The following is a 13565-nucleotide window of genomic DNA, read 5'->3' on the forward strand; positions in this document are numbered from 1 at the left end:
CCATAGCGAACCACTAAGCTAGTATGGTGAGCAAAACAAGAGGCGTGACGTCATCATTCCCTGTTCGCCCGTGACGTACGCTCCCGGGGCTAGTAGGGCGCTCGGGGCAGGGCGCCTGAGTTGCCTGTCACACACACACAATGAGGCTACCTCAATTCTCGCCCTCCCTTCCTCACCAAAGTTCCTCCTTCCACAATACTACGCACAAGGCTAATTATAACCACAATCCTCCTATTATCACAATCCTGGTCACTAATTCCTCTAAATGAATAGTTGACCACACGTTTATTTTGAAAAGGAACCTAAGAAATCATTTGAAGATTCCTAGATGGACGAAATAATGCTGTGGTGCTGTGGCTAGCGCTGTGAACATCGTGAACAGCATTGAATCACTGATATTTGAACATTTTACCCAGTCATTATCACACTCAGGCTCTTCTATAATGCTATCATAGCTAAATAATACAAGTTATATATATATATTTTGACATTATTAGGCGATGCTGTGGTCACACGCTGAACAGCAGTGCTGTGCGCTCATGCTGCGAGCGCCAGCCTTGGCTGCTCACACACTACTGAGGCTCCCACACCCGGGAATGTGGACCATGAATTTTTTTAAAGATGGCGTCTGTTTACAAGAGCCCTGAGGAAGCTCATATGAACCCCATGTAGCCGCGGGAGTTTTGAATGGAACGTGAAAAATACAAATAGCTGGAGGCGCGTTGCGCAAACCAGACGTGAGCCTGCAGGCGTGCTGCGCAGTTTAAGGGTTAATATACGAAAGTACTTAAGGAAATTCCCGTTTCAATTCTTCCTCCATGGTCTGACACTGTCATATATATGTATATGCATATGATCACATTGTACTGAAAGGGGTGAGAATAGCTTGAGCTACCTCATCCCTGTGTGTGTATTTATGCCTCAATAAACTTATTTGAATTTGAACATGTGAAGGTATCCAAAGGAATTTCATTTCAAATCTGTTTTCTGTAGCAGCTAAAACAATCATTCGAATATCACTGACTATTTTCTGGGCGTTAGTAATATGTGCATTCAATTCAAGGAGAGCATGCTGCAAGTCACAGTATATAAGTCAACTGCCTTTGTCCTTTGAAAATTCAGTGGCAAGGTGTATGCCTGTAAGTTCAGTTTGAGTTGTACTTGTCCAATCATTGACACCTAATGAATGTAATAAATGTGCCAAATTCTGGGTGAACCCCAGTGGCTCCCTAACATCCACCTTATCCCAGGGAGTCGGGGATGGTTTTTCCATTATCATAGAATTGAGGGTGGAGCAGACAGCTTACCTGGTCTGCTACCCTCCTCCCCAAAAAGAGTAGGGTGGGGGAGGGGTGAACAAGCTTGCACTAGTTTCTTGAATTTTCAATCATCTGTTTACTTTGTGGGGGGGGGAATTCTTTTGACAATTTTGAGATATCAATATTTCTTATAACCAGAAGTAGTCTGTTTTGTTTTGCTGAATTTGTGGGTGCTTCCCCGATGGTGACAGACATTAAAATTCACTGACAATTTTATCATTGTGCCACTGCTCTCTTCACCTCATTAGAAGGTGATCCATTCTGGCTCAGGGTTCTTAGTAGGCCAATAGAACTCTACAACTGATGGCACTTAGTGTGTAATAGCTTCAGGGAGCCTTCGGGACTCACCCAGAAAATTGACATTTCGTTACATTCAATGCTACTTTTTTATTAGCAATTCTCTATCCATGAATTTATATGCAAATCTAGAATTAGCTAAATTATATATATACCGAGAGCTTATATTGTGGAACATTTACATTAATGTCTTAATGAGCTTAATACGAGATCTTTTCTTTACAGAACTTAACTGGTGGCATAGATGGTGGGCTGCATGTAACCGATGTAACTAATGCTTCTCGTACCATGCTCATGAACATAGCCACATTACAGTGGGACGCCAATTTGTGCAAGTAAGATATTGCTGTACAACCAAAACCATTGATTTGAACATTTTGTTTGAACAAATCCAGAGTTTCCAATTTCTAATTATATTTCTTTGGTAGAGAATCAGTGACTATTACACAATCTCCTTGTGCAAAGTTGTAAGTCTAGTAAACTCTCTAATCCATCATTGGGACCTAGGTAGTGGCAAATGTTCAGGTTACACAAGTCTGGTATACAGTAAAGACCAGCATTTCTAAACCTTAGGGTAACAAGGGATTCCACAAGAGAGAGTAATAAATAGGTTAATTCTAATCATGTGCAAATGTATTTTTGAGTGGGTTTTGCGTTTAACGTCTGTTGATCCTCTCCGGCTCCTAGGAGCTATACCGGGCTAATTGATATATTGATATATAAATAAATAAATAAATATATATATATATATATATATTTATTTATTTATTTATTTATTTATATTAGACCGTGGCATCAGTCCTCTATTTCAGAGAGGCACAAGGAGCAATGGCCTATAGAAACCCCTGTGTGGTTGGAAGCATTCTGCCATCTACTGGGTTAGGCACCCAGAAAGGTAGGCATCCCAAAACAGACTCCACCTGGTTAACCCTTAAACTGCGCAACACATCATATGATGTGTTGAGTAACTTGCTATAAATTGCGCATCACATCATATGATGTATTTGAGTACTACGCAAGATTTAAATGGCCCGCAGATACACGGGGTTCACCTCATCTTCATCAGGGCTCTTGTAAACAGACGCCATTTTTTATTTATATCGTGACCCAAATTCCCGGGTGTGAGGCTATCAGTATTAAGTGAGCCACCAAGCCTGATGCACGCAGCATGAGCTCACAGCACTGCTGTTCAGCTTGCGACCGCAGCATCACCTAAATATGCTATAATATATATGTTCATGCTATTATATAGTGATAATAGTATTACAGAAGACCCCTGACTGTGATAAAAATGACCAGGATTCTGATAACAGCAGGATTGTTGTGATAATTAGCGCTGTAGTGGGAGGAGTAATCTTGGTGGGGAGGGAGGTAGTGTTGTCTGCTGACTGTGTGTGACCACCTTTTACTGTCTGGACTCACTATACCAGCTTAGTGGTTCACTATGGTGAACAAAACATGCAGATACTTGTATATAATGTCTGTATATAGTGAATAAAAGCAAAAACAGTATTGTGGGAGGAGAATGGTGACGAGTCAGGTGAGGTGGGGGAGGGAGGAAGTGGCAGTCAGTGGTGGGCTGCCACTGGCTGCCACTGCCACTCAGCATACCAACTTAGTGGTTCGTTATAGTGAACACAAATGTAGATACTTATATATAACGTGTATATACAGTGTAATAACAGCAAAAGGAGTGTGGGGGAAGAAGCCATTTTGGTGATGGGTGTGGCAACATCTGCATGATTTGTCATGTTGGTAGAGGTGGCCACTATGCTCTTTGGGCATTATACCGGCTTAGTTGAACAGTTATGGTGAACAAAACATGTAGATACTTTCATATAATGTGTGTATATAGGGTAATAACACCACAAACTGTATTGTTGGGGGGTGAAATTTTAGTGCGTCTGACCTTGAATGTGTGAGGGAGGCAGCCGCCAGCTGACTGTGTGTAACTACGTCTCTTAGTGCCTGAACTAACTATATCAACTTAGTTGTACAGCTATGGTGAACAAAACATGTAGATATTTATATATAATATCTGTATATAGTGAATAAAAGCAAAAACAGTATGGTGGGAGGAGAATGTGGACGAATGAGGTGTTGAGGGAGTGAGTGGCAGCGAGTGACTGGCTGTTCTGTGGCGGTCACTCCTCGTTGCTTTTTGACTCATAATACAAACTTAGTGGTTCATTATGGTGAACAAAACATGCAGATACTTATATAAAACCTGTGTATATAGTGTATGACAAGAAAAATTGATGTTAGTGCATGCTCTAGGCAGATGGAATGCAAGTCACATAAAAAAAAGGCAAAAAAAGTAAAAAATAAAGAATTAGACTGCTGTACTCGCCTAATTGTGCTTGTGGGGGTTGAGCTCTGGCTCTTTGGTCCTGCCTCTCAACCGTCACTCAACTGACGTACAGATTCCTGAGCCTACTGGGCTCTATCATATCTACATTTGAAACTGTGTATGGAGTCAGCCTCCACCACATCACTTCCTAGTGCATTCCATTTACTAACTATGACACTGAAAAAGTTCTTTCTAATGTGTCTGTGGCTCATTTGGGTACTCGGCTTCCATCTGTGTCCCCTTGTGAGTGTGCCACCCATGTTAAATAATCCATCCTTGTCCACCCTGTCAATTCCCCTGAGAATTTTGTATGTGGTGATCATGTCTCCTCTAGCTCTTCTATCTTCCAGCGACTTGAGGTGCAGTTCACGTAGTCTGTCCTCATAAGTGATGCCTCTTAGTTCTGGGACTAGCCTAGTGGCATACCTCTGAACTTTTTCCAGCTTCGTTTTGTTCTTGACTAGATACGGGCTCCATGCTGGGGCTGCATAAGCCAGGATTGGCCTTTCATATGTGGTATACAAGGTTCTGAAGGATTCTTTACACAGGTTTCTGAAAGCAGTTCTGATGTTAGCCAGCCTCGCATAGGCCGCTGATGTTATTCTTTTGATGTGAGCTTCGGGAGACAGGTTTGGCATGATATCAACTCCCAGATCTTTCTCTCTGTCCGTTTCGTGAAGGACTTCATCTCCCATTCGTTATCCAGTGACTGGCCTCCTAGTTCCTCCTCCTAGTTTCTTTACCTTACATTTACTTGGGTTGAACTTTAGTAGCCATTTGTCAGACCATTCCTTCAGTTTGTCTAGGTCATCTTGTAGCCTCATACTATCCTCCTCTGTCCTGAGCCTCCTCATAATTTTTGCATCATCAGCAAACACCGAGAGGAACGAATCAATTCCTTCTGGGAGATCATTTACGTATATCAGAAACAGTATTGGTCGAAGGACTGATCCCTGTGGGACTCCACTGGTGACTACCCGCCACTCCGAGACCTCGCCCCTCACGGTGACTCGCTGTGTCCTGTTGCTTAGGTACTCTCTTATCCAGTGGAGTACCTTCCCTTTCACTCCTGCCTGCATCTCCAGTTTGTGCACTAGTCTCTTATGTGGTACTGTGTCAAAAGCTTTCTGGCAGTCCAGAAATAGGCAGTCTGCCCAGCCCTCTCTCTCTTGCCTGATTTTTGTTGCCTGGTCATAGAACTCAATTAATCCTGTTAGGCAGGATTTGCCATCTCTGAACCCATGCTGATGTTGTGTTACAAAGTTCTTCCGCTCCAGATGTTCCACTAGCTTTTTTCGCACAATATTTTCCATCATCTTGCATGGAATGCAAGTTAAGTTCAGTGCCTCCTGCCTATCACTCTTCTTGTATATTGGGACTACATTTACTGTCTGACAATTTTTTGGCAGTTCACCTGTTACCAGTGATTTGTACACCATGGAGAGTGGTTGGCACAGAGCTTCTGCTCTGTCCTTTAGAATCCATGGTGATATTCCATCCGGGCCTATAGCCTTTGTCACGTCCAAATCTAGCAGAGGCTTCTTCACCTCCCCGCTGGTAATCACAAACTCCTCTAGTGGTGTCTGGTTTGATGTTCCCTTCCTTATCTCTGGGACTTCTCCTTGCTCGGAGGTGAAGACTTCCTTGAATTTCTTATTAAGTTCCTCGCACACTTCCTTGTCGTTTGTAGTGAATCTTTCTGCCCTTATCCTCAGTTTCATTACCTGTTCCTTCACTGTTGTTTTCCTCCTGATGTGGCTATGCAGCAGTTTGGGTTGAGTCTTTGCTTTGCTCGCTATGTTATTTTCATATTGCGCCTCTACCTCTCTCTACCTTTGGGGAGCCGGTTGGCCGAGCGGACAGCACGCGGGACTTGTGATCCTGTGGTCCTGGGTTCGATCCCAGGCGCCGGCGAGAAACAATGGGCAGAGTTTCTTTCACCCAATGCCCGTGATACCTAGCATTAAATTAGGTACCTGGGTGTTAGTCAGCTGTCACGGGCTGCTTCCTGGGGGTGGAGGCCTGGTCGAGGACCGGGCCGCTGGGACACTTAAAAAAAAAAAAAAAGCCCCGAAATCATATCAAGATAACCTCAAGATAGATAACCTCTTCTCAACCTGAAGTATTCATTCCTGGTGCTCTAGTATCTTTCTCTGCTCTCTAGTGTTCTGTTGTTTCTATAGTTTCTCCACGCCCTTTTACTTAGCTGCTTTGCCAGCTTGCAATTCTGATTAAATCATGGGTTTCTCATCTCCATTTCATTTTTTTCCTTTTGGACTGGGACAAACTTGACTGCTGCCTCCTTACACTTCTGTGTGATGTAGTCCATCATGTCTTGAACCGTCTTTCCTCTGAGTTCTGTTTCCCAAGCTATTTCAGTTAGGAATTTTCTCATCTCCTCATAGCTTCCCTTCCGGAATGTCGGCCTCTTGCTTTCTAGTCCCTTCCTTGAGTACATTAACCCTTCTTCGACCAAATATTCAAACAACAGTACACTGTAATCATTCATACCCACAAGGGCTTTAAGATCGATTTCCCTTATGTCTGAATCGTTCAGAGTGAATACTAGGTCGAGTCTTGCTGGTTCATCGTTGCCTCTCATTCTCGTGGGACCCTTGACATGCTGACTTAAAAAGTTTCTAGTCATCACCTCCAGCAGTTTCGCTCTCCATGTTTCCTCACCTCCATGTGGTTCCCTGTTTTCCCAGTCTATCCTTCCATGATTAAAATCCCCCATGATGAGCAGATGGGATCGATTTCTACAGGCAGCAGCGGCTGCTCTCTCAATGATAATGTAAATTGCCATGTTGTTTCTGTCATACTCTTCCCTGGGTCTTCTTTCATTTGGTGGTGGGTTATATATCACTGCTACTACTACTCTTGGTCCTCCCATCGTCATGGTGCCTGTTAGGAAGTCTCTGAACCCTTCGCAGCCCGGAATAACCATCTCCTCGAAACTCCATTCCTTTCTCATCAGTAGTGCCACTTAGCCTCCTCCCCTTCCTTCCCTCTCTTTCCTTATTACAGTGTAGTCCTGGGGAAACACCGCATTCGTTATAATTCCTGAGAGTTTTGTTTCTGTGAGTCCAATTACACCTGGGCTTACTTCTTGGGTTCTTTCTCTAAGTTCACTAAGCCTTGTTTGTAATCCCATCTATGCTCGAGTACATGACCTTGAAGCTGACACTCTTCTGTCCATTCTCAGTTTTTGTTGATTTCACTTGAGTTGGGGGGGGGGGGGGGCAAAGGATGATTGGGATGGGTGGGCCTAGGAAGGAGGACCTGGGGGTCTGGGGTGTGAGGGAGGGCTGGGAGGATCTGGAACAGGGGGGGTCTGACATGATGCAGCTAAGGGGGTCCGGGGTTGGGGGTTAGTGGGGGCATGGGATGAGGGAGCTGGAGGGGCATGCGGTGCGAGGTCACAGGCATGTGCTGTGTAATCTTCACTGTGTGACGACTGTAGGATAAAGCACAAAAGAGAAAATACATTTAAAATAGTTTACTTAACCCTCAAACTGCGCATATCATATATAAATGATATCAGTGACAAAACCGAAACCGCGCACATCATTTATTTATGATTTCGTGTCTAGCGCTATAATTTAAACGCCCCGCCTGGGATAGGGACAGCTATAGTACAGCCACGACCGATAGTTGCCAGATGCCACCTAGGAAAAAAATCCAGGCCAACATTCTTGGGTGTTAGAGCTCAGTATTGAGCAAGCCACCAAGGCTGGCGCACGCAGCACGAGCTCACAGCACCGCTGTTCAGCTTGTGACCACAGCATTGCCTACAAATGCGAAAATATATTTGATACTGCTATTATTTAGCAGTGATAGTATTACTGAAGCCCCTGACTGTGATAAAACTGACCAGGATTGTGGTGATATTTAGCGCTGTGCTCCATGGAGGGAGGAGTAAGGCTGTGGAGGGAGGGTTGTGGCTCGTCTTCTGACTGTGTGTGGCCACCATTTATTGACTGCACTCACCATACCAGCTTAGTGGTTCGCTATGGTGAACACAAATGTAGATACTTATATATAACGTGTGTATAGTGTGAGATAACAGCGAGAGGAGTAGGTTGGGAGCCGCCATTTTGGTGAGGGAGGAGTGTCGTCTGTACGACTTGGCATGTTTTTACTGGTGGCCACTATGGTCTTTGGGCACCATGCCAGCTTATTTGTACAGGTATGGTGAATAAAACAGGTAGATACTTATATATAATGTGTGTATATAGCGTAATAACACCACAAACAATATTGTTGGAGGAGAAATATTAGTGCGTCTGGCCTTGAGGGCGGCCGTCGATCAGCTGACTGTGTGAGTAGCTACGTCTTTGTGCCTTTACTCACCATACAAGCTTAGATGTACAGTTATGGTGAACAAAACATGTAAATACGTATATATAACGTCTGTGTATAGTGAATAAATGCAAAAACAGTATTGTGGGAGGAGATTCAGGGCGAGTGAGGTGGTGTTGAGGGAGGGAGTGGCAGTGAGTGGCTGGCTGGTGTTTGGCGATCACTCCTCGTTGCTTTTTGACTCACAAGACCAACTTAGTAGTTCGTTATGGTGAACAAAACATGCAGATACTTATATATAACCTGTGTATATAGTGTAACAACAGCAAAACTATTTGTTTATTGTTTTATGAACATAATAATTGAATGACTAATATGCACACCATAATTTTAAGTACAGCGATGGTTCACACATTTTATTATATAAATATACCACAATTCACTGTATGGAATAATATTACTGCAAAAAATTTAGGAAAAATTAATCAGAGACATTGAAATAATTAGGTAATAATATATTTGTGGCAACTGCCGTCTGACAGCTCGGGCGGAGTAGACCTCGTCTCGTGAAGGCTCTGCCAACGCCCCTTTTCTGGGGGGAGCCCCGTCGGCTCCCCGGAGCTTTACCAGGCTGATATGCTAATGTCAGACTTTGGCATCAGTCATGTGTATGGAGTTCTAAGGCCTACTGGGGACCACAGCCAGAACCTGGCCCCCTCAGAGAGGCAAGGGGAGCAATGGCCTATAGAAACCCCGTGTGGTAGGAAGCATTCTATGTCTGCCATCGACCGGGTCAAGCATCCAGAAAGGTAAGCATTCCAAAACAAACCCCTATTCTGGTGAAAATTGCTACCTAAAGCCGAACTAGTGGATAGAACTCCTCAACAGAAAACAAGCAAACTAGTATGACGTCACACGTCACCGCGCCGCTGTCTGCGCAGCTCCCCCCTCCCCGGGAGGGGGAAGGGGGAGCCTCAGACCTCCCATGCCGGCTATCCACCCATCAGTTCTTTGGCTGATGCTATAGGCACCGGTTATGTGCTCCGGCTCCAGTGGTTGTTTCAGCACTGTACCTAGAGTGTGGTGTCTGTTTTCTAGGTGGTGCGTGAGCCGGGAGTGATTCTCCAGTACTCGGGCTGCATGCGCCTAGGGTTCCCTTCCCTAGGTTCCCTGTAAGTACTGCCCTTGGGGCTTGGGGCTTGGGGCCACCTTCCACAAGTTCCTTGGGTCCTGCCCCTGCTAGGCCGTTTACTGCTTGGTTTTCGGCCGCTCTTTGTGTGCTCAGGTGTTCTGTCTCCCTGGTTCGCCTTAGAGTAAGGGGCAGTTTTTGCACTGGTGGGGCGCAGGGTGCTGTGCAGCTTGTCTTTACCAATCATGGCGGCCGGCTCTGTTCCGCTTGGGTACGCTGTCCTCTTGCAGGGTTTTCTTTTTCTTTTTGTTTATCTACCTGGTGGGGGGGTCTGCCTTCGTTCTTGCCCCTTGTGTCCCTTTTGTTCTGAGTATTTTCTGGTGGTACCCCCTGCTAGGTCCCCGTGAGTGTACACGTCCCGGGAGTTCAGCTCTTAGAAAGTTGTTTGGTAGCTTTGGGTGCCGGTTACCAGTACCCTGCCTGGGATTACCTGAGCGTGAGTCCTCTTATAGTAAACGCTCAGGACCCTGGGAAACCCCTGGGAGCGCACGGGTCCAGTGGATGTGACCCCAGAGTCCCCCCTCGCTTCCAGCGAGTTTGAGGGTTGCTCTCACCCTTTGTCTCTGGGTGACTCTCTGTTTTGCCTCTGTTGCCTGTGGGGTCGGTGACACCTTCGACCCAAAGTCCTGCGAGTTTGGTTGCTCGTTGTGGCTCGGTTACCCAGTTGAGCTGACTAAGCGGGTGGGGGCAGCAGGGACGTTGCACTTAGAGCCTTAGTGGTGACAACATTCTCGTGGTTTACTGCCCGGGAGCCCCGGGACTGCCCCGTTTAGTTCGTTTTGGGACTTGGGGGTGTTGCTTGCTTCGGTTCCATCCATGTTCCCTTGTCTTTCCCCTGGATCATCCTTCCTGCCTGCATCCGGTTCCTTACCGTCTGTAGGTTCGGGGCGGGGTTTTTTGATGGTGTTGAGACTCGGGCAGTCTCGGGGAATTCCCCTTCCGGAGTAGTGACGGGGGCATTTGAGCCTGTTCCTCCAGCCGTCTTGTATGAGTCTGCCAGTGGGCTCCCTTCCTTGGTGTTTTCATGGCTGCCCCAGTTTTCTGGTACGGCCGTGGCTTTGGGGGAACGGCTCGGCCCCAGGGCCTGTCGTGTAGGTTCCCGGGGCTGGGTAGGGGGCTGACTTGGGGGGCCTTGGCCCCATTGGACCCCGTGGGGGTTTTTAATCCCCTCTAGGCGGGGCTTGTGGTTACGCGGAGTGGGGTCTTTCCTCCCCACTCGCCGTACGTGCTGTTGGCGTCGGCCCCTCCCCGGGCTCGGTTCCTTGGACTTTGAGTCGGTTGGTTCCGTCCTGTGGGTGGATGTTTCCTCCCACCCCTTTTTGGGACGGTGTTTTCGTCATGTTTCCCCATTCGATGGGGTTCTACGTGACTTCTGATCTCGGGTGCGCCTGCGCCTTTTTGTGCCTTCGAGACTAGTGTTGGCTTCTGTGTTCTCGAGGGTTCGGGAAGGTTTTTCGCTACTTCCCGCATTATTGGAACGTCTGTCGGCTCCTCGTCCTTGTCGCCGTTTTGGGCTACTTGTGGCCCGGTTGGGCTACTTGTGGGCCGGTTGGGCTACTTGTGGGCCGGTTGGGCTACTTGTGGGCCGGTTGGGCTACTTGTCGCCCTGTTGGGCTACTTGTTGCTTTGTTGGGCTGCTTGTGGCCTGGTTGGGTTCCTTTTTGGGCTCTCTTTGTTTCGTTGGCTGGTTTTATTGTTCCTGCTTCCTCTTTTGGCTACTTTTCTAGTGCAGTAGTCCTGGTTGGCGCCTTCCCGCAGAGAGGGTTGTGCGGTTCGGCCAGCGTGTCATGCGCATGCGCCGTGGAGTTTGTTTTGGTCTGGGCGGTGTTGCAGTGCTGGTGTTTTGCGCCCTTTTTGCTAGAGTGCTTCGCCTCTCGCTCTTCTCCCTGGCTGTGGTATGTGCCCCTTCGCTCCGGGGGTGTCCTGGTTCCCAGTTGTGGGGAGGACGCCGCGGTTTTTCCTGTGTCATGGGTGTGGGCCACCTCCTTCGCCTCTCCCTGCTCTCCTGCAGGTCCGGCCAGGTCCGGCTCTGGCGTCTTCACCTGGCAGTGCTCCCAGGTTCTATTTGGGCACGGTTGAGTCATGTCAAGTTTGTGCCACCGTTCGCCAGGTGAGTTTCTGCGGTCAGGCGTCTTTTGGCCGGGCGCTGGATGCGGTGTTGTTTATATACCTGTCTTTATTTAGGTATATTTTTGTACGACTGTGACCTTTCGCACACCAGTGACTGTGCAGGTTTCTGGGCCTGCTGGGTTTTGTTGTGTCTCCGTTGGCCCTGTCTGGGGCCTGCCTGCTCCGTTCTCTGCCTTGCCTTTGCAGAAGGGAGTTGCTATTTACATGTTGCTGTTGCGGTGGTGCCTGTTGCTGCTGCTGCACGTGTGCATTGGTACTGTGTTTCACGGTGGCGTGTCCTTGTTCCTGTGTCCGGTTGTGGTGTGGCACTCTGCTGCTGTTTTGTGCCTGGGGTTTGCGTATGGGGGTTTGCTTGTTGTTTTTCGTGGTCTTCGGGTACCTGGTTTGGCCCTCTCATGTGCGTGGGGTTTTTTTGTCCCTGCCTGATTGTCCACCCCTGGTTGTTATCCTGAGGATTTTGTGCTTCTGCTCTTTCTTCCTGCCTCCTCTGCAGCAGGGGTGTTCTGCGTGTGTTCTTAGGCGTTTGTCAGCCTGGGTCCTGTGATGTGCTTCTTTGTCTCGGTCTATTGCAGTTGTTCGTACCCCTTAGTACGGGTACTGTTCTGGCGGCAACACTTCCGCCACCTTTGGTTTCCTAGCTTGTCCTGCCGTTTTTTTTGGGGGGGGGGTCTTGCGATGTCTTGCGTCGGACCCGTCGTTTCTGAACTCCTGGCGGGCTTGCATGCTTTGGGGAGTTTTTCTGTTTGGCAGACGTTCCATCTCCTTGTGCCGCCTGGGTTTCGGTGGTCGCGCCCGAGATCTTCCCGCGGCTCCGCCTTTTCCTGGGCTCGGAGGGGCCTTGTCGGGGCTGCTTATGTTCTGCCTCGCGGTCTCGCCTCCGGTTGGTGGTCGGGTGGCTTCGTGGTAGGTGTCCCACCTGCGTGCTTCTCTTGGCGTCAGTATGGGGTATTTTGGTGGTCCTTCCTTTTCCTGTCCCTTCTTAGGTGGTTACTCTTGTTAGCTTGGTTCACTCTCGGCTTGGTTTTCTGGTGGGGGTTGGAGGCCGTCGTCTTGTCACATACTGTCGCCTCTTTTCGTGCGGCGCTTGCGGAGCTGCTTTGGCTTGCTTTCGGTCTTGGTGTTGCTTCTGCACCGTTAGTAAGCTGTCTTGTGCGTCGTTTCACCTTCGGCCTGTTCGTGCGCCGCTTGCACCATCCTGGTCTCTGGTCAGCGTGCTCTGTCTTCTCCTTGGTTGGTAGTGCCCCTTCGGTTCCGGTGTGTTTTTTCGTCGGCTCTTTCCTTTTGGCATTTGCCTCTGGGGGTCGGGTCGCTGAGTTTTCTTGCTCCTTCGGTTTTAGCGTTTTGGTTGTTTGGTGGCAGCAGTCTCCGTCTTTTCTGGCACGGGGTGGGGCTGCTGCGTTCTGGAGGGGTCCAGGGTTTGTTGGTGCTTCGTTGTCGGGCCAGGGGGGTGTCGTGTTTCGTGTTCAGTGGCGGCCCTCCGTTGTTGTTTGCGTGCCACGGCGTTTGGGTCCGGAGCACGTTTTGCATTGATCCGGTTCTGTTTTTCCCGCTTCACGGGTGATGGTGTCCCGGGTTGTCAGCAGTGTTCTTGCGGCTAAGCTGCCTGTGTTCTTCCCTCATGCCCGTGGCGTTCGTGGCTTCGCTGCTCTCGCTGCCGTCTTGGGTGATGTGTCCTTGCGGTCTTTCGGGCATGGATTTTTGGTGTTCATGCGGGGGCCTTGCTGCTTGTTGTTCTCGTGTTGTTCCCGGGACTTTTCGGGGCTGTGGCGCCTTGGGTTGGCGTTTTGCTGCCGGTTCTCTCGCTTCCGTGGGGGGTGCGTGGTGTCCGCCTCCCAGTTCCGTCCCTTTGACCTTCCTCTGTGGGTAGTTAGCTCCGGGGAGCCGACGGGGCTCCCCCCAGAAAACCAGCATTGAATGTAATGAAACGCCATTTTCTGGGTGAGACCCGGAGGCTCCCCGGCAACCCTCCCTCCCTCCG

The 13565-nt window shown here is 48.4% G+C and overlaps 2 protein-coding genes across 6 annotated transcripts in view; one reads left to right on the top strand and one right to left on the bottom strand.

Moving 5' to 3' along the window:
• Positions 1-13565, bottom strand: part of Rpn1 (regulatory particle non-ATPase 1) — a 674509-nt gene that overhangs the window by 358509 nt on the left and 302435 nt on the right. The gene's annotated exons all lie outside the window — the stretch shown is intronic.
• The window catches only part of LOC123754113 (glycerol kinase), a 266318-nt gene that overhangs the window by 97169 nt on the left and 155584 nt on the right, over positions 1-13565 (top strand). For all 5 annotated transcript variants that reach the window (XR_011223551.1, XR_011223553.1, XR_011223552.1 and 2 more), the window contains one exon: positions 1842-1951. Coding sequence is in view for 2 of the 5 variants with exons in the window: in XM_069308583.1 (XP_069164684.1) it covers positions 1842-1951 (110 nt within the window). In the remaining 3 variants the exon portion in view is untranslated. The remainder of the gene's footprint in view (positions 1-1841; positions 1952-13565) is intronic.

Source organism: Procambarus clarkii, chromosome 6 (genome assembly GCF_040958095.1).
Source record: "Procambarus clarkii isolate CNS0578487 chromosome 6, FALCON_Pclarkii_2.0, whole genome shotgun sequence".
Lineage (NCBI taxonomy): Eukaryota > Metazoa > Arthropoda > Malacostraca > Decapoda > Cambaridae > Procambarus > Procambarus clarkii.